The 25,999-nt window shown below is 42.2% G+C and overlaps 2 protein-coding genes across 3 annotated transcripts; one reads left to right on the top strand and one right to left on the bottom strand.

Moving 5' to 3' along the window:
- Positions 1 to 863: 863 nt before the first annotated feature.
- LOC311034388 (kelch domain-containing protein 3-like) lies at positions 864 to 1,892 on the top strand (the record flags this gene model as incomplete). The annotated part of the gene is made up of 1 exon (XM_084042269.1): positions 864 to 1,892. A coding segment is annotated over one exon (1,029 nt), but the record flags the coding sequence as incomplete, so codon positions are not given.
- A 6,798-nt stretch (positions 1,893 to 8,690) lies between these two features.
- LOC311035391 (mothers against decapentaplegic homolog 1-like) lies at positions 8,691 to 25,497 on the bottom strand. 2 transcript variants are annotated; one of them, XM_084043562.1, is made up of 9 exons: positions 25,397 to 25,497; positions 23,153 to 23,512; positions 20,152 to 20,261; positions 19,078 to 19,183; positions 16,224 to 16,463; positions 15,021 to 15,152; positions 13,679 to 13,900; positions 12,075 to 12,331; positions 8,691 to 10,542 (listed from the first exon to the last, which is right to left on the bottom strand). In XM_084043562.1, exons 2-9 carry the CDS (start codon positions 23,334 to 23,336, stop codon positions 10,399 to 10,401), a joined length of 1,395 nt encoding a protein of 464 aa, XP_083899688.1. In that variant the 5' UTR covers positions 23,337 to 23,512; positions 25,397 to 25,497; the 3' UTR covers positions 8,691 to 10,398. The 2 variants fall into 2 exon arrangements, with proteins under 2 accessions (XP_083899688.1, XP_083899689.1); XM_084043563.1 differs by having other exon boundaries at positions 23,153 to 23,337; positions 25,397 to 25,464.
- Positions 25,498 to 25,999: the final 502 nt, after the last annotated feature.

Below are 25,999 nucleotides of genomic sequence, written 5' to 3'. Positions count from 1 at the left end.
GAAAACATATTTGGACTTTAGTTGCATCATCTGTTCTTTTTCCTTGTTTGGTTTGCCTTTAGTATTGTTTCCCTGGTTGTTTATGTGTTATTTATTGTATTTTATATATTCAGCCTATAGTGTCTGTAGTTCTATGAGTTTGTGTTGTGGTCTTGTTGTTTTGTACTAGTTTCGCCAGGCATTGTGTGTCTTATCGTGTAGTATTGTTCCTGTGCTTCGTGTGATTTGCCAGTGTTTCCACCTGTGTCCTCTTAGTCCCCTAGCCTATCCTAGTGCTGAATGTCAGTTGAGTTCACCTGTGTCTAGTTATTTGTCTATTTATTTGCCCCTGTGTGTTCAGTTCTTTGACAGTTTGTGGTCGTAGGTGACATGGTCAGTATGTGTATTTCAAGTTATCTTCTAGCGTATCTGAAGTTCCTTGCTTCCTTGTGTTCCTTGTAATTTCCCAGTGTGGGTCTTTGAGAATAAAACCTCTTGCATATTTACTGCTCTGCCTGTAACTGTTCGTTTTGCATAAGTCCTACATCTCCCGAACCACATTGTGACACTAACGTTTTTATTTATTTTTACACAATGTGAACAACATGACCAATCCAAATCCTGACACTAAATTATAAAACTGCGTCTGACCTGTGCACCGCCCGTCCTGATAGGTTTCCGTCGGGTATCCCAACTTTAATGGGGTTGCTATGGCAAACAATTTTCACATTATTGGCCAACCGGATACCCTTTGGCTTTCCGGATTGGCCACGCTTTGTGTGACGTTAAGTTGTAGTGTATACATTAACACTCTTTTCTTTTAACATTCTTTTTTTACAGAGGATTTGAGGAATAAACTTTGATACACTGTTCTGCTGTGTGAAATGTTTCGCTGGGCGCCACGCCTGAAAGGACCAAAGGGAGACAATAACGTTCCAGTGGCGGTGGGGAACAATGTGTATTTATTTGGAGGGTACTGTTACGGGGTGTCTTACATGGACGACAACCATCAGATTGAGGTGCATGTGTTCGACACAGTGTCTTTGCACTGGATGAAGTTGCCCCCGGTGACAACTGGAAGAGGAGAACGTCCCAGGGAGGTCCCATATATGCGCGACGGCCACACTGCTGTGCTTATAGAACATGTCATATACATTTGGGGTGGGGTTTCTACATCTATTTACACAAGGGAGGACAGTAACGTGCATGCATTTGATGTGGACACCCACAGATGGTCCAAGCCCAAGGTTTCTGGTACTGTTCCAAAGGAGAGGTTCGAACACTCAGCCTGTGTCTTGGGGAAGGTCATGTATATCTTTGGAGGATTCAGCCTGCTGACTGTGTACAATGACATTCACAAGTTGGACACCACCACAATGGTCTGGGATTTAATTAACGCCGGAGCCGCTCCACCACCTGCTTCAGAAAAACACTCTGCCACCATCATCGGGACAAGGATGTTTGTATTTGGGGGCCAAGGGCGGAAGTACAACTACTACAACAGCATTAGAGTGTTTGACACAGTGACCAACTGCTGGCTGAGCACCCCTTATGCAGAGCTTCTTCCAGAAGGACGCGTGCGACATTCAGCCTTTGCCTACAATGGGGAGCTGTACATATTTGGTGGCCATAGTTTGACCCAGACCTTCAATAATCTGTGGAGATTCAACCCAGAGACCTTCTCCTGGAAGAAGGTTGAGCCCAAGGGGAGAGGCCCGGGTTCAAAGATGACTAGGATGTGCTGTTCTATGGTGGGAGATCGTATCATACACTTCGGAGGATTCAGAGTGGATGACATGTACATCTTGGACTTAAGTCCTAGCCTTAAGACTATATGCAAGCTAGTAGTTAAGAAGTACGTTCTGGAGCAGTCAGGACTCCCACACAACATCAGGTGGGAACTGGCAGCCATGACTATAAATAATAATAATACTAATAATAATAATAATAATAATAATACTACAAATAATAATACTAATAATAAACTAATTATTATAAATTAAAAATGAAGTAAATACATTTACAAAACAGCAAGCCTACTACATGAATAATAAATACATTGATGACCACAGCAGAGAGAAAGTTTCCTGCAATGAAATGGAAAAAAGGGAAAGGCCTCCTGCCTTAAAAAGGCTCCCTTCATTCACATGGGAAAGTCACTGCAACCAGCTCCAAACCACGTGACCCATGGCCATGTCCAGCAGGTAGATTTATATATTTTTGCATAGTGCATAGAACAAAAGGCACATTTTGTAAATATAAATCAGAAACCAGCAGCAAAAACTCATATTGTGCTCACAATTGTAGCTACTTATTAAATACGTTGTGTTGCACACACAGGTCCAGTGGCGTGTTGAGGTCCCTGCCACACAGAGGGAAATCCTGTGAACCACTCGTGCCGTGATGAGGAGCCATTATCGGTGCAAAACCAATAAGTGAAAGGCAATGATCCCACTCCATGTGTTTAGATCCAACATAAGCTCGCCTCTGCACGCTGTCTTTATCGTTTCATTCACTCTCTTAGTTTAGTTGGGTTGAGGGTGATGGAGGACAGTCTCCATCAAATTTTCCATGATGATTCAAACATGTTGCAGACAAACTGGACACCCCCTGTCGGATGCCATGTGTTTTGGTGCTCTATGTCTTGCAAGGCAGTGGTTCTCAATGTTTTTTGCCCCAGACCCCCATCTGAAAATGTTTTGTGCCAGGGACGTAGTCTGCAAAGAATAGAACGGCTTGTAGGACTCCTCCAGGCTTATATGGTTAGGGTTTCTGAACTGTTGTACAAGACAGCACACAGGTTGAGATCCTTATAAGGATCTAGGCGGCATGAGGATCCTCTATCTCTGAAGTAGACAAGGCCATCGTGAAGACAGAATTCAGAAGAATTAACTCAGTCAGGACTCAGGAGCCATTCCCCAGTATGGCATGTAGTGAACAGATGGTTGTCTCAGAGGCTGGTTCCTGAGATTCAGTGATCACACTGTAGCATAGCTAGGGAGTCAATTACTGTATGTCACCGAGTGAAACTCCTGAATCACTGCCATCCACTCCCTCCTGTCGCATCAGGATCTTGAGCTCTGCAATGTTGTTAGCTCTGCTGTCATGCTACAATGTGTCGACATAGGTGGCACACCTCTTTCCCCTCCTAGCTGCGCCTTGTGTTGGCTCCCACAGTGCCAGTTTGCTCGCTACCAATTCCAGGTGCCTGGCGCAGTGCCCCGCCAGCCTCATCCTTCTCTCTCTCTTTGACCTTGAGGCCTCCGTAGAGTACCATGTTTCTGATTTGGTCCTACCATGTGAAATCAAGTGCCATTCATAGCATTCGTGTGTAGATGCCACCCAGGGCCTTTTCCTGCTGTACTGTGAGTGTCCATGACTCGGCCCTGTACAGCACTACTGACTCCACTGTAGCCACGAACAGTCGCCCCTTGAGGTCATCTCCCATGTCAGATTACCACACTCAGAGAGCCCAGTTATGTTATTGTCACTGTTTGTTCTTCTTTTTTGGAATGCTCTAGCTCCACCATACGTTCACCCTGAAGCATCGTTCAGACTTCAAAATGTTTGTGTCCTTCGGGGCACGATATCTTTGCTACACTATGTCCTTTTCTCCTTTTAATTACCATTTTACCTAACCTGTTGTTTTTATTAGTTGTTGTGTTTTTTACCATGATGACTGTTGTAACTCCGAGGCAGCTACATTTCCCTCGAGGGATCAATAAAGGTCTGTCCTATCCTATCCTATCCTATCTTATAGATAATAATAGCTGGGACTTTTAGATTGTTTGCTAAACTTTTAATTTATTTTTAATTTTTGGTTATAATATCCATGTCATGTTTGATGTGACATCGCTCACTGCAACAAAATACCAACTTTGGAGTGTTCAGGAATAGATGATGAAAATCCTGTGTCAGATGATTAATAATTAGTTGATCAAGCCCACTGTTTCTTCCGGAATGTTACCCATCAAATGTTTTATCTTTGTGATGGCTGACTCATCAGCCACACATTGAGACAGCCTAGCCGTAGAATACAACTCTCGTAGACGTATTTATGATTCTGACGTTTTCAATCTACGAGACTTGTAGGGTTGATCCCCCATGGACAACTGGACTTTCAGCTCCTAGCCCGTAGACTCTCCAAACATGGACAAATGCAAAAAAAAAAGGTGCTTACCCCCGCGCCCCAAATGTTAACTCTTTCTACGGCGTAGCAGTGCAATGTAATAATCCAATAATCAATAAAGTTTTAATGCCATCTGTGGCCGATTCTGTTGGAAATTCACAATGGGGCGGTAGTAGTCTCACATGGCCAGACTGTTGCCTCCCACAATTGAATAGTTGTCTGGATACGCGAGACTAGGGCGGTAGTGACGAAGCGCCTCCCCGGAAACACAAAAAAAAATAAACAGGAAGTCAACGGGGGGGGGGGGGGGGGGGGGCAGACAGGATTAAAACACTTCTTTATTGAAAGATATGGATTATTACATTGCACTACTACGCCGTAGAAAGAGTTACAATTTGGGGCTTTTTTTTGCATTTGTACATGTTTGGAGAGGCTACGGGCTAGGAGCTGAAAGTCCCTGTGTCCATGGGGGATCAACCCTACAACTCTCATAGATTGAAAACGTCAAAATCAGAAATACTTCTACGAGAGTTGTATTCTACCTACGGCTAGAGACAGCCTATTCACCTGTTTCCTAGGCTGTGTGTTTTCCACTTCCTGTCGATTTCATTGGATATCATTGGTCATATGACCAGTTTCATTGGATTTCATTGGATCAAATCGACAGAAAGTGGAAAACACACAGCCTAGGAAACAGGTGAATATTGTATGTTCTGTGGGAAGCTGCTGAGTGCTGAGATAAATGGAGATGATGGGCTGGGCAAAGGAATGGGGATCAGCTGCTCCAGATCTGCAGCTAATGTGGACAATTGGACTGCACCACAGTCTCTCTGCAACATGGGGAGGGGCAGGGGTTATTAGAGTGTGTTTAAGTGGTAGTCTGTGTCTTTTCCCCCTTTGTGTTAACAGTGGTCTGACCCGTCCCTATATATGTCCACCTCATGTATCTTTCTGGTTAGTTGAGTTGAGTTCAGTTGTGTAGTTCAGTTCAGGTTTTGTTTAGTTCAATTGATTTTATTTATTTTGGGCACACTTATTTTTGTTATTCCTTAAATCATTTATTTGAACCAAAGAAAGAAAAAGAAATGAAAGAAAGAACAATGTTTTAAAACCAACAACCAAGTTTCCCTGTGTCTCTCCTTCCGACCAACTCGGTCCCTGACAATCTTGCAACTTTCTTTTGTAATTCTTTTTTTATTTATATATTTTTTCAACAGCAGCCAATCTACAGTACATGTATACATCTATGGTGATGACGAAATGCCACACACTACTTTTCAATGTGTTCACTCACTGTCCAAAATGTATCTCCATACAGCCTGTAGTCCTGGTAATGTTGACAAACCTTTTCTCTCGAAACCCAATAGATACATTTGGTGTCTCCCCGGGACCCAGACCTACAAACATACATTATGAATGAATCACTTAAGCCTTAATAGTGAAAATACCCGATCCACAAGCTCACAACGTGTCGTGATGCAGTATGTTGCGAGTTTAGATCTGCAATAAATGACTTATGGAAATATATGGAAATGTATGGACTTCATTTTTCATTTAAAAAAAATGCTTGTTTTACTTTTGAAAATATTTTGATATATTAATAACATATATATAATAACAAAATAACTATTTATCGTGCCCCATAAAATGGTTGTTTCACCCCCCAAAAAAATTGGAAACGCTGCTTAATTGCATCTTCATACGCACACAACCCCAAACCATTGTCATCACCCAGACAGACAGAAGGATGGACGGAAGGATAGGTTGTCCGTCCGTGTGTGTGTGTGTGTGTGTGTGTGTGTGTGTGTGTGTGTGTGTGTGTGTGTGTGTGTGTGTGTGTGTGTGTGTGTGTGTGTGTGTGTGTGTGTGTGTGTGTTTTTTTAAACATTTGTAATCTTACCTGGGTCTCTCCTGATTCAACTTAGCTACTGTTGCTGATGACTGCTTCTTTTTGTGATAATTTACCTGGTGACCAATTGTTACCCCAGCTGATTATCATTGATATTGGGACATTGTGTTTATATAAGAATATATAACTGGTTAAATCAAGAATCAAGACGGTTTGTTTGTCACTGCTCATAGATACAAGCATCAAAATACAAGTGTGTGGGGTCTGCTGCAAAAATACTGTGCAACATAACAATAACGACAATAAAACTATAAGGTAAGATGAAACCTTGTGAAGAGTTTCTATAGCAGCAGTAGAAACATTACTGTAACACAATACAGTATAAAAGATTATATTTGTTTTTGCAAATAATGCATAACCATACGTGCATATACCTTGTAAAAATATACAACAGCAGCAATAGGAACAGATACCTTGTATCATACTATAGCAGTAGTAGCAACATCAACATGGGTGACTATTCTATAGTCTAGTAGGCCTACCATGCTTTCTTTTTTTTAACCCAATTTGGTTGTTATGCCAAGCCTCTGTCCTACTCCTGTCCAACACCCCCTGCTGACAGCCCGACAAACTTGAAGCTATCCTCTCTCTCCACTGGTTCTCCGTTGATCAGGAGGGGTATGTAAGACCTCTGTCTCTGCGTACAGAAGTCCACGATCATCTGTTTGGTCTTTCTGACATTCAGGAAGAGGCTATTTTCCTGTATCAGGCTTGCCACCCACTGTAGGTCCTCTCGTGGAAATTTGTTTTTTTGTCGTCAGCAAACAATGGTGTTTAGGCTGTTCTTGGCCTCATCGCCATGGTTGTAAACAGGGAGGACAGCAGAGGACTCTGCTGTACTCCCTGGATAGGAGGACTTTTTAGGGTGAGGGTGGTAGAGGTGTGATTGCCCACCCTGACCACTTTGTCTGGCAGTTAGGAAGTCCGGTACCCAGTCGCACACTGTAGGGTTCTAATCCCATCTGGCAGCTTGCTAGGTGGGGACTACCGTGTTAAAGGGCAGAACTGTAATCAATAAATAGCAGCCGAACATATTTCCCCTCTTTGTTGTGGGAGAGGATGCATGTTGAACCCGGGAGTCGGGAGATGGCGTCGTCGGTGGATCTATTTGGGCAGTAGGCAAACTGTTGCGGCTCAAAGGTGCTGGGGAGAGATGTGATCCTTTACTAGCCTACCAAAGCACTTCATGACCACCGAAGTCAGCGCTAGTGGGAGGCGTTCAGACCACCTAGGGGTGTGTTCTTGGGTACATGCAGGGACAATGGTGCACCTTGTTTATGGCCCTAACAGTTGAAGCTCCTCCCGTGCCTGCCCCGGGCTTTGAGACACCTCAAGTACTTGCCAGTCGACATCATCTCAAACAGTCTGTATAGTTTTAAATAGTTATACTAAGAATTAGACCTTAATTTAAGGCTTTTATTGCATGAAAGGTGCCATGGACATTTTTACTTTTGTTAAATGTAGTCCATCACATTTAAGATTTCTAGGGGGTGTGGGGAAGAACTTGAAATTAAATATCGACTGTAAAAGGTAATTTTGTGTGTGTTTAATAGCTCTACAGTATATTCCCATATCAATCATTGGTATAGTGTTTGTTTAGCAACAGGGGTCTTCCTGTCTCTCCTGCTCTTAAAGCTGCACTATGTAACTTTCCTTTTCTACCTTGGATTTCAACCCGGTTTCCTGCGCAAGTGCTGACATTTTTACAATTGAGCTAATAGAGCCTGCCTGCTGGCCCAGGGGAGAAATGTAATCTTGACCCACCAGGTCAAACTTTGTGTCAGATCCTGTGTGAGACATGACCTTTGACACAATCTAAATGTCTCAATAGAAGAATAGAGGCATTGCATTGGGGGTTTGCCTATAGAAGCGGTGAAGGGAGCTGACACACCCTTCTTGATGTCAATCTATCAAGTCACCTTAATCCCAGTGGCAGATGCCAAAAAAGGAGGAGTTTTGTGATTTATATATATATATATATATATATATATATATATATATATATATATATATATATTATTATTTTTTTGCCAGACCCAAGGGGTCGGGCTTACATGAGGCTTTGTATCTGTTTTCTCCATACATGGGCATGGTCACTTTGTCCCCCGGCCCCAGCCAAAAAAGTCTGTCCCCCTTTCGTCATAGAAGGGACATAGAAGGGACACACGTCATGCGAAGCCCGGCCATTCAGATTTCAACCACTAGGGGTCTGGCAGTACCAGGTCTCCTGGTTCCCTTGTTTAGGGGCATGTCATGTACAGTAGTCTACTTGCACAGCTTTTGTGATCTACTGTTTTCTACATTTGGGCGCCATTGCACTAGGGGATTGTAATAATAATAGATAGTGTATTAACATATTCTACCATACAGTTTGGACAAAATTACATTGTATTCATTAAAAAAAATTACATGCCGCTTTAAGTAAACACAAGATATATTTCCAGGTTGGGATACCAATTTCAACCAGTCAGAAGAGATTGGATGAAATCGTTAAACCTCCATCAATGACTCTGGCCCTGGCAACTGGCAAACCATCTTAACAAGAATGAATTGCTGAATAATATTGGTCTAATTTTGGATTAGTCCCAATCGGCACACTCTAAAAGAAAAACACACCAATAAAATCAGCATTTCAATAAATGATTTTATTTCATCTTAGTTTGTCATTCTAAGCTTGTCAAGCTCAACTTAACCACATGAATCCTAGTGTTCTGGGCATGTGAACATTTGGCAAAAAAAATAGATCTACAAGCTTGCAAAGTAGAAATGACGTGTAGTGAGCTTGTAGATCTGCTATAAGAGATTTGGTGTAGAGGTAAAAGAAATGGAGGGGGCCAAGTACAGACCCATGAGGGACCCCAGTCAACAAAGTATATAGAGTTTAAGTTGCTACGGTGATTTGATCCACTGCACCACATCGATGTTGTCTCTAAACTCATGTTTATTTGGTTGCCTAGCAACATCTTCACGACTCCTGTCTGTAGGCCTGAAGGCATAAGTGAGGACAGTGACAGTCACGTAGATCAGTGGTTCTCAAACATGTTGATTCCCATGTTGATTTCAAACATGTTGATTCCCAAACTCCCAAATTAATATGTATTTGGCCGTGGACCCCCGTCTGAAAAGATTTTGTGCGATCGACCCGTAAGAGGAAATTAGTGTTATTAATGTGATTAGTGTTATAAATTATTCCAATTATTTCACATTTCACATCCAAGATATTTCAGTTTTTCTTCAAAGATAGCCGATATACAAGCTTGTAAATCGCTTAAGTATAAATTACGGTTAAACTGACTGGCTGTATTAACAGATTTAGCTGGGGAACCCTTTCAAGGACCCCTGAGAACCACTGACAACCACTGACAAACATACCTCAACATCACTCCACTATGTTATTATTTACAAAATGGCACAAAAAAAGTTATACAAATGTTCAATAAACAATGGTTATTCCACAGTTATTCTAAATTATTATTTGAGCCTGGCAGCAAAACTGAATCTTCTGAAAACATGTACCATAAAAAAGCAATCTGGAATACATTATTATAATTTGATAAACCAATATACTGAATCATTTATCCTAAAACTGTCTCAAAATGCAAAACAAGGAAAGATAAAGCAACAATACTGGTTAAAATGTGCCCCAAATGAGGCCCTGGTAAAAGTAAAAAAGGAACAAGAAAGAGAAAACAAATAGTAGAGAACATTTTTAATTTTAGACTATAATGTCCTGATGGAGATAACCTGCCTGCTCTCCCCTACTTCTGTCCTTCCACATTATACTAGTGCTACTGGTGCTTAAACCAGCAGTACTAGAGGTCCTGGTAGGATATAAAACAAACCAGCAGTACTAGAGGTCCTGGTAGGATATAAAACAAACCAGCAGTACTAGAGGTCCTGGTAGGATATAAAACCATCAGTACTAGAGGTCCTGGTAGGATATAAAACCAGCAGTACTAGAGGTCCTGGTAGGATATAAAACCAGCAGTACTAGAGGTCCTGGTAGGATATAAAACAAACCAGCAGTAGTAGGTCCTGGTAGGATAATAAAAAAAAGATATAAAAAAAACAGTAATAGAGGTCCTGATAGGATATAGAACCAGCAGTACTAGAGGTCCTGGTAGGATATAAAACCAGCAGTACAAGAGGTCCTGGTAGGATATAAAACCAGCAGTACTAGAGGTCCTGGTAGGATATAAAACCAGCAGTACTAGAGGTGAGGACCAGGACTGTGTAAACCTAACATAAGTACAATGTTGCAGCACCAGTCCAGCGCAGTTCCTGTACAGATTGTTCATGTTGTCTCAGACATATGTGTGTGTGTGTGTGTGTGTGTGTGTGTGTGTGTGTGTGTGTGTGTGTGTGTGTGTGTGTGTGTGTGTTATGAGACGGAGGATATAGCATTGTGAGGAGATCCCATCTGTGTCAGTACTTTGTCCAGCCACTGCAGAGGACCATGCAGATGCACCTCGATCCAGCAGGGGGTGCTGGTCACATCCTGACGATGGTACTCCGCCCCCCATCCCTGAGAGAGAGAGAGAGAGAGAGTGTGAGAGAAAGAGTGTGAGTGAGTGAGTGAGTGAGTCAGTGAGAGAAATGGAGAAGGTATTTCATGACATGGGTCCAAGATTAACAACAGCAAAACTATGTTAAAAATAACACTGGGACACAGGTTCTTTTTTTTTTCCATTTCCTGAAAAGTAACGGTTTTGGCCATACAAGGTTTCCACCGACAGCGACATTATATACCTTGTAGGGCTGTCACGATCATTACATTTTATTTGACGATGAATTGTCATTTCATTGTGTTTTAGGCATTGGATAATGGAACATAAAAGTTACATTTCTCTTTGCCTTTTAGGCTTTGTGAACAAAAATTGCACAGGGACCAAATGACAAATAACATAAATATACAAAGAAATGACTGACAATGATCAGTACCAATTATCAAAATGAATAATGTGCTACAGCCAAAATTGGCCATATTTAGTCATTTTATACTTTCTAAGTGTTCAAAACGATTGTGGAAATAGCCGATCTGAGCACGCAGAAAATGTATGAAAATATTTCAACATGGAAACGATTATGACAATTATGCAAAAATAATTGCTATTATCTCAAATAATTGCCATTATCTCAAATAATTGCGATCAGGCGATTTAATCATTTTGACAGGCCTTGTGGTTAGAGTGTCCGCCCTGAGACTGGGAGGTTGTGGTTTGATTCCCCTGCCGGGTCACACCAACGACTTTAAAAATGGGACCCAATGCCTCCCTACTTGGGAGCATCAAGCATCAGCATCAAGGGTTGGACTGGGGTACAGTAAGTCCCTGCAACATGTCCAGCGGGTGTACTTGTACTGTCCGCAACCTTTCTGACATGAAGTGCCATGTTTTTATTTTCTTGATAGCCAGTGTGCCATATCAACATTAAATTTAACTATGACACCACATGAAAATGAAATATTTCCAGTCGATTTTGATTGTCCAAATACAATGACTTGTTTTAAACATTATCTTTCACATCAGCACATAGTAATGATCATTAGAGCAATAACCCACCCATCTCCCAGACTCTCTTCCTCAGTCAGAGTTCAGAGTTTGAATGAATGTAGAATTATGTGCAGGATGTAATTTGCATACAGATGTGAGGGGACTTAATTTAATTGACTACATTTTAAAAATATATATTTTATTTTAAAAGAAAAATCCTCTCTCTCACACTGTGTGCCAGTGATCACCCTCCCCTGTGCCAATGGTGGCACCCATGCCTAAGGTTGCTTAGCCCTGCACTACAGTAACAGGAGATAGGCTCCTCCTCGCCTTTGTCGCATTCCTAAGCCAATCATTTGATTTGTGGTTCCGGTAGGACACACAAAGAGTCTCCTTTGTGTCTCCTACTGGAACCGCTGCCTACCGGTCCGCTGGTCATCAAATTATTGGCTTAGGAAAGCGACAAAAACAAAACAATATCCATGAATTCAAGTCTCCATGGGGTGACTAATCGATAGGAAGAAAAGGTCATTTTGGAGGTGAACTATCCCTTTAACATTATTACCTTGACGAAGCTCATGCGGATGGTGCACATCTTGGTGAGCTCGTAGACGGCCTCGAAGCCGTGGTTAACGGACTGGGCCAGCAGCTGGGCGAACTCCTGGTTGTTGAAGATCTTCAGGCTGCAGCCGGACGGGATCTTGCACACCGTGGTGGGATGGAAGCCGTGGTGGTGGTTACAGTTACGACTCTGGACAAATATGCTGCTGCCTGACAGACACTCTGCGTACACCTCACCACCTACGTAGTACAGGTGGACACCTGGAGAGAACGAGAGAGACAGACTTTTATGCCAAGTGAATGCAAGACATTGAAATACTGGCCGTCATTCGTTTCAAAAGGTTTACCCCAAGCTAATCTCTCAAGACAGATTCTGCTAACAACAGCAGAATCTTGTCTGCACCGCTGCCTCAAACATGTAATGTTGTTGTTAGTAGGAATAAACACAGAAGCACCCGGGAGGAAGTGGACTAAGAAAGGGGAGGAGCCAAACCGAGTTCCTGTTGCTACACAAAAAAAAAAGGAGGTGGTGCCCCCAGAGACAAAAACTGAATGGGTTCCCTGATAAGAGCCCAAACTTTCCTATGCGGATGTATAACTATTTCTGACAGCAAAAATGCACAATTCTTATGGTTTTAAGTTGCTATATAACACAGCTCTGTATAAACATTCATTTATTCCCTTTTAATTGTACATACGTTGTTTGGTTTGGTTGTTTTGTTCCACTTCTGCTTTGGCAATGTAAACGTATGTTTTCTAATGCCAATAAAGCCCCTTTGAATTGAATTGAGGGAGATGGAGAGAAGAGAGGAGTGCGGTAGGGAGGGAGAGAGAGCGAGAGAGAGACAGACAGACAGAGGGAGAGAGAGAGAGAGGAAACCCCTGTGGTCTCAGATAACTGGACTTGAGTTACAACTGTACTTTATTTGAGGACCTTTTCCGTCTACACCTAATCTCTTTGCCAAAAATAGCCGATCTACAAGCTCACGATGCGTCGTATTGTGAGCTAATGTTCCACCCCAGAATATGGACGCTGGGGTTCAAGTGGTTAAACTGTTTCTATATGTGTGTGTGTGTGTGTGTGTGTGTGTGTGTGTGTGTGTGTTTCCGTTTATGTTACTGTTCAGTCCATTTGTGTATTTGTATATGTTTGTGTGTGTATCATACGTGTGTGTGTGTGTGTGTGTGTGTGTGTGTGTGTGTGTGTGTGTGTGTATATTTGTATTTATTTATGTGTTTGGGCGTACAGTATATGTGTGTGTGTGGGTGTACTGTGTGTGTGTGTGTGTGTGTGTGTGTGTGTGTGTGTGTGTAGACCCCGGGTCTCCCACATGGAAAGCCAACATCTCATCCACTAGCCTAAAGGGGAATTCCCACTTGGCCGGGGGAGATACTATGAAGCTTTTGGCCATCAGGCAGAGGCTCTGAGCCACTATACTGCTATGTGTACTGTGTACTCTGTGTGTGTGTGTGTGTGTGTGTGTGTGTGTGTGTGTGTGTGTGTGTGTGTGTGTGTGTGTGTGTGTGTGTGTGTGTGTGTGCGTTGGCGGATGCGTTTGTGTATGTGTGTGCGTGTGTGTCTGGGGCGTACGTGTGTGTGCGTGCTACCTTTCCCTATGTGTCTGCGAGTGTTCTCTATGGTGCTGTTTCTGTTGACGTTGGACAGCAGGCCCAGACAGAAGCGCTTCCTGGTGTGTGTGGGGTCAGTGAAGCCGTCCACCAGCACGCTGCAGTCTGACGCCAGGAAGGCGTCGCCCACGCGGTTGTTCAGCTCGTAGTACACGATGCTGCACCAGTGTTTCGGCTCCTCATACGCCACTGGATGCACGTCTGGATGGATGGACAGAGAGAGAGAGAGACAGAGGACACACTTTGAACCCTCTAGACCAGTGGTTCTCAAACTGTAGGTCGGGACCCGTGTTTGGGTCACAGACCCATTTTTATGGGTTTATTATTATTAAAAAAAAATATTATTTCAAAAGATTTTCCATTTCTTTTACTTTTAAATCACAATTATTCATTAAAAGAATGTAATTCAAAAGAATATCTTATATTAAAAAAAAATAATGAAGACATTCCATTCCAAAAAATTAAGGAGAAGTGAAAATACTAGTGAAAATAGCCGATCTACAAGCTAACAACGCGATGTGTTGTTGTGAGCTTGTAGATCTGCTATTTATTATACATCACAAGCTAAAAAGTTTGGGAACCACAGCTCTAGACCAGTGCTTCTCAAGCTGTGATGATTTTGAGGGGGGTCCCTAGATGATCTGCTTCATGTGCAACATTGTTTTCTCACTCGACAGTAAACAAACCCAACATACAGTACAAGCGTATACAGGGTATCTGCACATTTCTACAGTGACAATTTAAGGACTTTTAAGTCAAAAGTAATCAACAAACTATGCTATAAAAATAATGCTCAAACATTGACCAAATTGTCAAATATTACCAAAGAAAGAGGCAAAAAATCTTGAGCGTCTTCAAGGCACTCTTGATGAAGGTCTTGATGAAGAGCATGTTCAAGGGCCTCACTATACATCTTAGCCGTTCTAAAATAACGGTAAATTCACGGCCTCTGGCGGCTTATTGTGTGAATGTATGCTCGTACAGTGTTGAAACAGCGAAAATTGCCCAATTGACTATTTTTGTATAAAACCGTTTTGTCTTCAAGCTCACAACACGATGCGTTCTGATTGGCTATTTTCGGCGCGCGACACCATCGTTCCACAGAGCAATTAAGCGAGAGACACAGACGGACAGACAGACAGAGGGATATAGAGAGAAGGTCAGAATAGTGAAAGAGGACATAAAAATAGAGGAGGAGTAGAAGCTAAAGGTCACACACACACACACACACACACACACACACACACACACACCGGGATGAGGCGTGAACACACACTTTGTCCTCCAAAGCTGTGACATGCTGGGTGGTTGCCACGGTTACCTGGCCTGTTGTTGGTCTCCATGGTGGCGGTCGGCATGGTGACCAGCAAGCCCGTGTCCATTGGCTGAGACTGAGAGTAGTCCTGGTTCAGCGAATCATCTGGGGGCATGTAGGCAGGGGGAGGGGTGTCAGCTGGGGGGGGCAAAGGGCACACCCACGTGTGCATGCACATATACACACGCGCGCACACACACACACACACACACACACACACACACACACACACACACACACACACACACACACACACACACGCACACACACACACACACACACACACACACACACACACACACACACACACACACACACACACACACACACACACACACACACAGTGTAAGTGATTAGACAGAACATAGGTTGTAATGACATCTGCTGTCTGATTTATGTATTTCCATATTTCATCTTTCTATGTTTTTTTTTAATTTATTTTTGACCAAAAATAGATCTACAAGCTCATGATGTGTTGCGATACTGTATTTTTTACTTCTTTTGCAAATCTTCAAAGATTATAGTGGTTACGGGTATCTTTGGGTTTTATAAATATTGAACCAATGACCAACAGCTTGTGACTAATAACTACATTGATCCATTGGATCACAGTTTGTTTTTTCCATTTATCTGGAAGGAAAGTAACGGTTTTGGACAAACCTGACCATATCAGAATGAAAGGAGAAAAGAGGGGTGAGACGATGGTGAGAGACAGGGAGTGAGACAGTGGGGTGAGACAGTATATGGTACATTAAAGGGACAGAGGGGTGAGACAGAGAGGAGGTGAGACAGACAGACTGACATACAGGAGATGAGACAGACAGACAGACAGACAGACAGGTGAGACAGACGGGGTGAGACAGACAGACAGACAGGTGAGACAGAGGGGTGAGACAGACAGACAGAGGGGTGAGACAGACAGACAGACAGACAGACAGAGGAGTGAGACAGACATAGGGGTGAGACAGACAGACAGACAGACAGACAGACAGACAGACAGACGAGTGAGACAGACAGAGGGGTGAGACAAGCAGACAGACAGACAGAGGAGTGAGACAGACAGATAGAGGGGTGAGACATACAGAGTGGTGAGACAGACAGACAGACAGAGGAGTGAGACAGACAGAGGGGTGAGACAAGCAGACAGACAGAGGAGTGAGACAGACAGATAGAGGGGTGAGACAGACAGACAGGGATGTGAGACAGTACCTGGTACATTAAAGGGACTGTCGGGGTCGGAGCTCAGAGGGGATGCTGGGTAAGCGTTGTCCGGGGAACAGGGGTGAGGGAACGCCCCCAGGTTGGTGCCGTGGCCGACCGGAGCAAAGGATTCTGGGTAGGTGGCGTTGTGGGGCATGAGGGGCTCGTTGCCGTCACCATGGAAACGGGAGAGGACGCAAGGTCGCGAGGTCATCTCGTTGTTCCTGGGGACGAGGACAGGGGGCAGCACTAACACACACACACACACACACACACACACACACACACACACACACACACACAGTTATTAAATATGGTTTAATGGACAACAAACTCTATGAAGAGTATACTGTAGCTGTATTTATTGAGACTAAACTAGGGCTGCAATTAACCAAAAATATATCGAAACCGATATTTAGCACCAATAACAGACTTAAATCGCCCAGAATTAAACATGGTTGCAGTACATCTGTGGTATCAACTTGACAATGCCTAATTTGTGCAGTATTAAAATGGATGGTATGGGGCGGGTTGTTGTGTAAGCACACGCATCAAGAGAGAGACTTAACACAGGCTGGATGTGTTTGTCAGAGAGAGAGGCTGTTGTGTAGCCTATAATATATATCTGCATTACTCCTCATCATTCAACACAGGACACCCTTTAACTGCTACTTAGTATTTATTTTATCATTTATATTGGTGTTATTTAGCCTACATACAATTTAGGCATTTAGCAGACGCTCCTATCCAGAGCGACATACATAGGTAATCACATACATCAAATGCAGAGAGACAGGTGGCCTGCAGGCCAAAATTGGCCCGCCAGGGATGATATCTGGCCTGGCAAATGATTTCGTAAATGATTTCTGACAGTCCCACATAAAGGCTAGTGATTCTCAAGGTGGGGTCCAGGGACTCCCAGGGGTCCTTGAGGGGCTTCCAGGGGGTCCCCAGCTAAATGACTGATAGTTTGGAACCAAATGGACCCTTAGAAAGATCTGTATAATATGTAACTCCTCCGACTACAATGTCCACTCCAAATAGAGAATCTACCCCCACCCTAGGAATGTTTTATCCATGTTGGGAGTGCTTCACAGTTTCATAAAGTTTCTCTCCATATCCAAGGACCTTGAGCTCCTATTCAATGAAAGAGGTTGTTTATCTCTGTTCAAACGGGAGTATGTCTGGCTATCTCCAGATGTTACTTTTCTTTTTCTTTTTAATTAACTAAATGTCCTCATTCAAGGATGTGGCCTTCACAAAGTGATTACCCTATAAGTATTCCTATCTGCACCTGTGACATTTGATTACAGACACAGTTCTATCAGTATGCAGTTATAACACGCAAATCTTTCTTTAGTAACTTTCATAGCAATAACAAGTAATATATTTGTAATTGTATAAGACGTTCTGTCAAAGTTTCAGACATTAAATTACCTTTTGATTGTGTTCTGGCCCATCATCTAATGAGAAACCAAGAACCTAGCATCGGTCTAAACTATACAGGTATACTATCAAAATAATAATATGTACATTGAAAGGATAGGATATCAGGTAAACAATGAACCAAAGCATCTGCCTAAATATGCAACTGTAAACAATGAAACACAATTTACTAGTATGTTACGTATATTATAATTTAGTTTTCTTTTGCAAATACATTTGTCAGATTCAGGATTTACTAATAGATAATTCAGATAAATTATCAACATAAATGAATATGACCATAATTATAGCCATATAATATCAAACATGAGTTCAACACCGCAATTTCTAAAAAGAACAGATATTTTATTAGGACCCATAACATTTCCCTGGGACCCATTCAACTGACCACCTGTGGGTCCTGAAACCTACAACATTGAAAACCTAACAACATAACTGGGTATTCGTATTGCAGTACTGTGATAGTAGAATCATTTGTGTCTATACTACTGCCATAATAGTAATCTTAATTAGAATAGAAAATGTGTAATGCCATTAATAATGAAACACCAACGTGGATGAACACAAAAAAGGCGAAAATTGTTTCCATTGTGGTCCACTCCATAAAAACACTCAACACAGAAAGAACAACAGTGCTAACTAATAAATAAAACGGTTTTAACAAAACAAAAAAAAACAATACGACGGGGGCAGGGGTCCTAAGAACTAGAGTAGTAGTCTCGCGTGGCCAGACTGTTGCCTCCCACAATTTTCAAATGTTTCCGGTCATACAGTCTGGACTCGGAAGCTCTGATCATGATTAAAATATAAAGCAGATGTGAAGCCTCCTCCCCACGTCGGTTTCGTCTTTAAAGTCGCGCAAATGTATCCTAATATAAATCAAAATCATCAAAGTATATTATATAGCTTGCTGCTGAGCAGAAATGGAAATTAAAAAATAAAATGTAAAGATATTTTAAAACATATTTTTGTGAACGTAAGTGCCAGCTTCCTCTCTCGGATTTCGGGAGGTGTAGTTCCAGACTCTATATAGCATTCGGCGTTTGTGGAATAGTTGTCTGGCTACACAAGTCCAAATAGAGTTTAGGTGGAGCCATGATTTAAGATCACCCTTGAACCTTGCAAGTGAAACCAGGGACTCCACATCCATAGGCAAGGCATTCCACTGGGTGGTGGCTGTATAATAAAAGCTAAATTTGGGGGGGGGGGGGTGCGAGGTCACGGGAACCCCCCCTGGTGGAGTACCTGTGAACATCTCTCACTTTAGAAAAACAGCTGATAAAGTACCTGGGCACAATACCATTAAGGATCTTGAAAACAAGGCCATTGTAGTAGTATAGTCGTATTCGTAATAACAGCAGTATAGTGTAGTATTCTAGAGGTATTCTAGTGTTATAGTAGTATTAGTAGTACTTACTGGGACTATCCACTCGTTTATAATGGTAGGGGTTGATACACACATCTTTCTGTTTGGAGCCGAAGGGAAACTGACAACAGTCTAGAGCTTTCAACTCATGATGAGACTATGAGAGAGAGAGAGAGAGATAACACACAGTTAATAACACACACACACACACACAGAACAATTTTAGGTATGTGCAAATGTACTTGACAAATACCCCAACAACAGCAACACGTGCACGTACGCACGCACACACACCTGTTGTTTGTTTGGATGGAAAAAGTTTTAAATCGGGTCTTCTGAAGAGCTTATGTCAGAGGACAGGAGGTTAGAGGTCTTCTAAAACAGTGTGTGAGTGTCATGTCCATGTCACTGATGTTTTACACAGAGTCTGGCTCATATTCGTTCAGTTGTTGTCACCAACACATATTCTGGTGTGTGGAAATAATGACCTTTATATGCTCATAATGAAAATGTGATATTTAATCTAGTTAATGTTTAACTGAATGGTGTGTGAAAGTGTACAGTTCATAAATACCATAATAAAGCATCCTCAGTAGGCTAGAACACTGGTTCCCAAACCTTTCAGCCCGAGACCCAAAAGACAAATTTCCCCGGGACCCAGACGTATAAAAATAGCCATTATGAAGTAACCACTTATGCCCTATTTAACAGTGAACATGGCTTATCTACAAGGTCACAACGCGCTACTAGTTTCACTTTTTTCTTTTTTTATGAAATGTTTGGGAGACTCTTTTCTTTATATTTCTAAAATGATTTTCTTTTGATTTTTTTGTATCTTTTGAAATAATAATTAAGAAATATGATAGGAAAAGCTAAAAAAGGGATACTTACTCACAATCCATAAAAATGGGTCCCGACCTATTGTTTGGGACCCACTGGGCTACAGAGCAAAGTGCATTGTATTGGCATTTTAATGCAACATCACAGACATTGGACAGAGTCCACTGGTTCATATCTGCTTTTAATCCTAGCAGTTTACCCTTAATAACTGGTGAGCGGTTAGAAAGAAATGCCTCACAGTTGGAAGATGACATGAGTAGTAATAGTACTACTAGCAGACAGTACCTGTAGATCAGGCCACCTCCAGACCTTACAGTAGATCACGTGAGGAAGTCCTTTACGATGAGACACTTGTAGGCGACCATCCAGAGACCTGGGGATGGTCACACACTGACCTACACACACACACACACACGTTATGAAACGTAAACGAAAGAACCAAGAATTTGAAGACCCACAATCACACACACATCATGTCCACAGAGAATACTCTGACTGGCCGTGGCCGGTGGGTGTTTTAACAATAGCGGCCTCATCACTGTTCTTCAATATTAATGCAAATGATAAACATTGTATTGTATTAACGGTTAACAAGGCTAACTTTTAGAGGACCACAATGGAAATAAGTCCTGGATTTTAGTGTGTTTTATCCTCCAATGTTTTATAACCAACACGTATGACTTGTGGGTTATTTACAATTCTAACTAACTAGCTAGCTAGCAAACAAACTAGCTAACTAACTAACTAGCTAACATTACATAAAAGCTATCCATAACCACTCAACCCATTTAGACCGGGAACGCGTCCCGGTCTAACGCATCCCGGTCTAAATGGCCGTGCCATGAGCTTGTAGATATTTTTTCGTGAAAATTTGTGCAAATCTTTTAATATTTTATTTATATATACATATCATTTATATATATCATTTTTTCCCCCATTATGTCTTTCTTTATTATTTTTATTTGTAGAATCGGCCTCAGGTCTAAATGGGTTAAACCACATAGTTGAACGGAGTCCCCCAGCGGCAGTGTTGGGAAAGTTCACTTAAAATATGAACTAGTTCAAAGTTCAGTTCACAAATTTTAAAATGAACTAGTTCAAAGTTCAGTTCATAATTCAAAATTTTGAACTAAAGTTCATGGTTCAAAAAATGAACTAGTTCAGTTCTTTTTCGTTCTTTTTTTCAATATATATTAGTGCGATTAATCGCATATTAATCGCATATTTTTTATTGGCTCAAACTTGAATGATGAACTGAAAAGCAGTGCATTGTATTGTATATGGAGCAGGATGCATCCAAATATATTTATTATTATTACTATACTTCTATTATTTATCCAATTCATTATAAAACCAATGTTATTTATTTAATTTTCTTATACATTATATCCTCTCTGGTGTTCATACATAAAGCACCCTATATTTATTATGTCCAGTGGTGTAAAGTAACTAAGCACATTTATTCAAGTACTGTACTTTATTTTTAATTATTTCAAAACTTGAGTTACTAGTTACTTTGTAGATTTTACAAATACATGAATCACTTCAGCCCTATTTAAGTTTTGGCTATTGGAAAATAGCCGATCTACAAGCTCACAACAGGTCACGGTGCGACATAGTGAGCTTGTAGATCTGCTATTTTCTAAAGATTTTCATTCATCTTGGGGGCGGGCTGGGGGCTTGTCAAAGTGAGTGTATGACACTGTTAACATCAAAAGCCAGGTGCAGAAGTCCACTTTTAATGCCAAAATAAAGTCGGGTCGGACGTCCAGACTACAATATGACGGTCATTCAGAGGTTCGGGGGCCGGGGCTACCGTCCTAAAGTCGGCTGTTAGGCTACGGTGCTACACAGCCACGTTGTTGTTGTGACATGATCCCAAACTCATTTTGCCATTCCGCGGTGTTTACTTATTAATTCAGCCCAGCTTCAAGTTAATTTTGTCGGCAGTGAAGCCAAGGAAACAACACCGATACTTTGGAAGAGACACAAGTCAACTTCCAAATGCTTGTGGCCGGGAAATGATCTTCGCAGAGCGGATAAAGTGTCAGCTCTTCGCCCTGGCCGAGTGGCCGTAACTGTTTGTGCTGCTCGGACTCCGCGCTCGGCGCGCTGCGCAGATGAATGTTAGACACCGCCTTGCTTTTCTTTTTTGGGGCTGATGGTGCGTTCAAGGCGCCTCGGAAACACAGAATAGGATGAAATACAACCAGTGATGCTATGCTCATTTGAGAAGTGGTTGCACTCTCTATTTTAATGACGTGACGCGCACGTCGCTTAACACCTACAGTACAGGTCACACAATGGACAATTGATATGCATATAGGCTAATTCCTATGTTAATGTACCGCGTGAGTCGGGAGCCTTTGTAAACTTTGATGAAGTGTGAATTTAAAGTAGTTTTAAATCTATGCGTGTGCCTGCACGTCCCCCTGGCCAAATAAGTGGTTGCACGGCGTGCAACCGCGTCCACTGAGCATTGCACCCCTGAATACAACATGACAAACCGATGTAACCATGGAAATTTGGGACACTCTTGAACGAAGAGAGAACGCCGTTCACAAACGCCAGAATGAACGCGTTCACGATAACGTTCATCTAGCGGATATACAGTACGTTCAGTTCACGTTCGCCCAAAATATGAACGAGTTCATGAACGATCGTTCATTGAACGCGTTCAGGCACAACACTGCCCAGCGGTCTATACTAGGACACTTCCTTTTGTCTCTCTACACCCAATATCTTTGCCAAAAATAGAGTTCTTCCCCAGAATAGGGCACGCTGACAACAACAAGGATTTGGACAAAACATTCATCCTTTTGAAGTAACATAAAACATGCTGATGTGTCCATGTGTGTGCAGTAGTTAGTATATGGGGCAGCAGTGGCTCAGGAGGTAGAGCGGCCATTGGGATTGGGGTTTGATCCCCGGCTCCCCCTAGGTTGGCGTCAAAGTGACCTTGAGCAATGTGTGTGGAAATGGGAGAATGTAATGTACATTGTAAAGCACGTTGGATAACGGGGCAATAGAAATGCACTTTTTTTGGGGGGTATAAATAATTTCACTAGTGATAGCTGACTGACTCAGTTGCTACTTGTTTCTAGTTCTTTACTGCGGACACACACACACACACACACACACACACACACACACACACACACACACACACACACACACACACACACACACACACACACACACACACACACACACACACACACACACACACACACACACACACACACACACACACACACACACACACACACACACTCTTGGTCCTCACTAGTTTGTCCGGGCTGGCTCAGGGCTTTCTCCAACTCCTCCATGGCGCCTTTCTTCTTCTTTAGCTTTTTGACCAGCGCGTCCACCGCTTTCTCGGCCCACTTCTCCTCCTCGTCCCCCTGTTTCCACCCCAGCAGCCTCTTCACCGCCGGGCTGGTGAACGAGAAGAGAGACGTGACGTTCATCCTGGACACAGCGAAGGACGGGCGGGCGGACGGACGGGTGGAGAGAGAGAGAGAGAGAATAAAAACAGAAGGTGGAATGGTAGAGTAGTACTTAAGACGATCAGAGGTTCTCCCTCTTCTGGTTGTCTGGGTCAGAAGGTTCAAAAGGTCAAAATGGCTTTGATCTTGGCGCACACCTGAGAGAGGGGTGAGGGGAAGGGGGTGGGATGGAGAGAGAGAGAGAGAGAGAGACAGAGAATGGGGAAGAGAGAGACAGGGAGGGAGCAAGAGAAAAATAAGATTAACCACTCTACCGCTTTTAATCTGGCATGCCTATTAAGGTCATTATAGGCGCAAATGTTCGAAAAGCTTCAGAAAGCTTACAACAACATGCTGCGATGTGACAAGTTTGTAAGACCTGCTAGTTTTGCTATATTTGAAATCTTTTGAAGAAGAACCTAGAATGACATGGCCAAAATAGGGATGCCTTATGTTCATCCAAAAAAGGTTTTTGTTTTTTTCCCGAGGCCACAAACAAGGCTCTCACACACACACACGCGACATAAAGTGCTTGCACACATGTGCAAGACCACTTAGTATAGTATGCACACATACAAATACAAATACACACACACACACACACACACACACACTTATCTGACACCCCCGTTGCCACTCTGCTGGAGAGAAAATCAATGAGTCTTTCTAAAAGGAAGAGAAGGATGGAAGGATGAAAGGAGAGCAAAGGAACAAGAGATGGAGGGATGGAGCTAATGGGGAGAAAGACAGAGAGAGAGGAGGAGGAGGAGAGAGAGAAATTGAAGTGAGGTTTCCAACCAGATAGATGGAAGGATGGATTGAGATAAAGAGACTGAGGGAGAGATGGAAAGAATGAATGAATGAATGAGAGAAGCATGGATAAACGTAAGGATGGGGAAGGAAAAGGAGGAGGGATTAAAGGAAAAGGAGGTGTAGAACACAGGATGGAGGGAAGGAGGGATGAACCTAAGGGAGGAGGGATGGAGGTGTTGAGTTGCACACTCCACTACATCACTGCTCTCTCTATAGAAACAACTACATTATTTATCAGAGAGAGAGAGAGAGAGAGAGAGAGAGAGAGAGAGAGAGAGAGAGAGAGAGAGAGAGAGAGAGAGAGAGAGGAATTAACTACTTGGGATATTCGCCAAAAATAGCAGTGCAGAGGGGGGGTGAGCAAGGAGAAGATGGGATGAGGAAAAACTGAGGCAGAGAGAATATGTTGCATTTATCTGTAATTAAATGTGTTTTACCTCACACAGCAACTTTGAAAATGTACATATATAAGTGTACTGATGTACATCAGTTTTGTCTTACTGTACACATACTGTATGTACTTGATCTACATATAGGCCTACTGTATGTGTGTATTTGCTTTGACCTGCGTTCTTATGCTACCCTCCAATTCTGCATATTCAATTGCATATTCCCTGTTGCTTGTTTATTTTATTTTTAAATAAAAAAGTACAGTAGTATTCTTATTACCTTGTTGTTGTTGTATTGTATTAATGTTGTTAGCAGGCTCAGTCTTGACAATGTCACATCAGAATTATGCTTGTATCTGTATGATGGAGAGAGAGGCCTGTCCTGTCGAATGCTATCATTACATAGTAGTTGTACACTCGTACACACACGCGCGTGCACACACACACACACACACACACACACACACACACACACACACACACACACACACACACACACACACACACACACACACACACACACACACACACACACACACACACACACACACACACACACACACACACACACACACACTATCCATCCTTTTACAGGGGATCACGTGGTTTCCATGGTGATAAAGCGTGTGTCTGTGGTTAACCACGGACACACAAGTTACTTTGTAAAAAAAAAGACCCCGTCCGTCTTGCTTCTTTTCACAACAATAGACCACCGTAAAAACTAAAAGACCACCGCAACTCCACGTTTTCGGCGACACCATTCCATTGTACGACGTCTGATAGACGGCCGTGCGCCGTTTAACGTCCATAAAAGAAGTGTTTAAAGTTAGTTAAACTTACCTTATAGTGGTTGACGTGTTCTGCTGAAACAACGCGCCGCTCAGACTTCTACTACTTGTCTAGTCTACTACTACTCACTCAGTGTTGCCAGGGTGTGTGAGACAAACAAGCACCCGGGGCTAGGAAAACAAGCCCAAAAGAAGCCCTTTAAACCTTCGGCTATTTTGAAAAAAGGAACACATTTTGAATATTTATTTTTAAACATTTGAACACAAATCTGGTAAGCGGGTCCCAGCTATTTTCAAATCTTACTATCTTACTAAATAAAGTACATCAATCAAAAGAATCTTGATAAAAAAGACACAATTTTAATATATATATATTTTTTTTAACCTTGGAACACAAATCTGAAAGGGGGTCCCAGCTATTTTTGAAAGAATCTTGAAAAAAAAAGTGACAAACTTTGAAAAATGTTAACAACACAAATATTGTATGGCCATGCCTTGCACAAAATATTTTCAGATGTGGGGGTCTGTGGACAAATACATATTAATTTGGGGGTCCTTAACTTGAAAATGTTTGAGAACCACTGTCTTAAACAACCTTAGGGGAAAAGTCCAAATAAGCAACTACACTTTAGAAATAAGCCCCCAAAAAATAGCA

Source organism: Gymnoscopelus microlampas (assembly GCF_963454915.1).
Source record: "Gymnoscopelus microlampas genome assembly, chromosome: 19".
In the NCBI taxonomy this organism is placed as follows: Eukaryota; Metazoa; Chordata; class Actinopteri; order Myctophiformes; family Myctophidae; genus Gymnoscopelus; species Gymnoscopelus microlampas.
Note: the sequence above shows the minus strand (reverse complement) of the source record. Positions and strands in the feature narration are given on the sequence as shown.

What these genes read in the sequence shown, in the direction of transcription:
- LOC311035391 (XM_084043562.1), bottom strand. Translation starts at nt 23,336, where the DNA reads ATGAACGTCACGTCTCTCTTCTCGTTCACCAGCCCGGCGGTGAAGAGG. An exon ending in GAGCCAGCCCGGACAAACTA is followed by an intron (nt 20,262 to 23,152) that starts GTGAGGACCAAG and finishes GTGTGTGTGTAG; the next exon opens with GTCAGTGTGTGACCATCCCC. An exon ending in GGAGGTGGCCTGATCTACAG is followed by an intron (nt 19,184 to 20,151) that starts GTACTGTCTGCT and finishes TCTCTCTCATAG; the next exon opens with TCTCATCATGAGTTGAAAGC.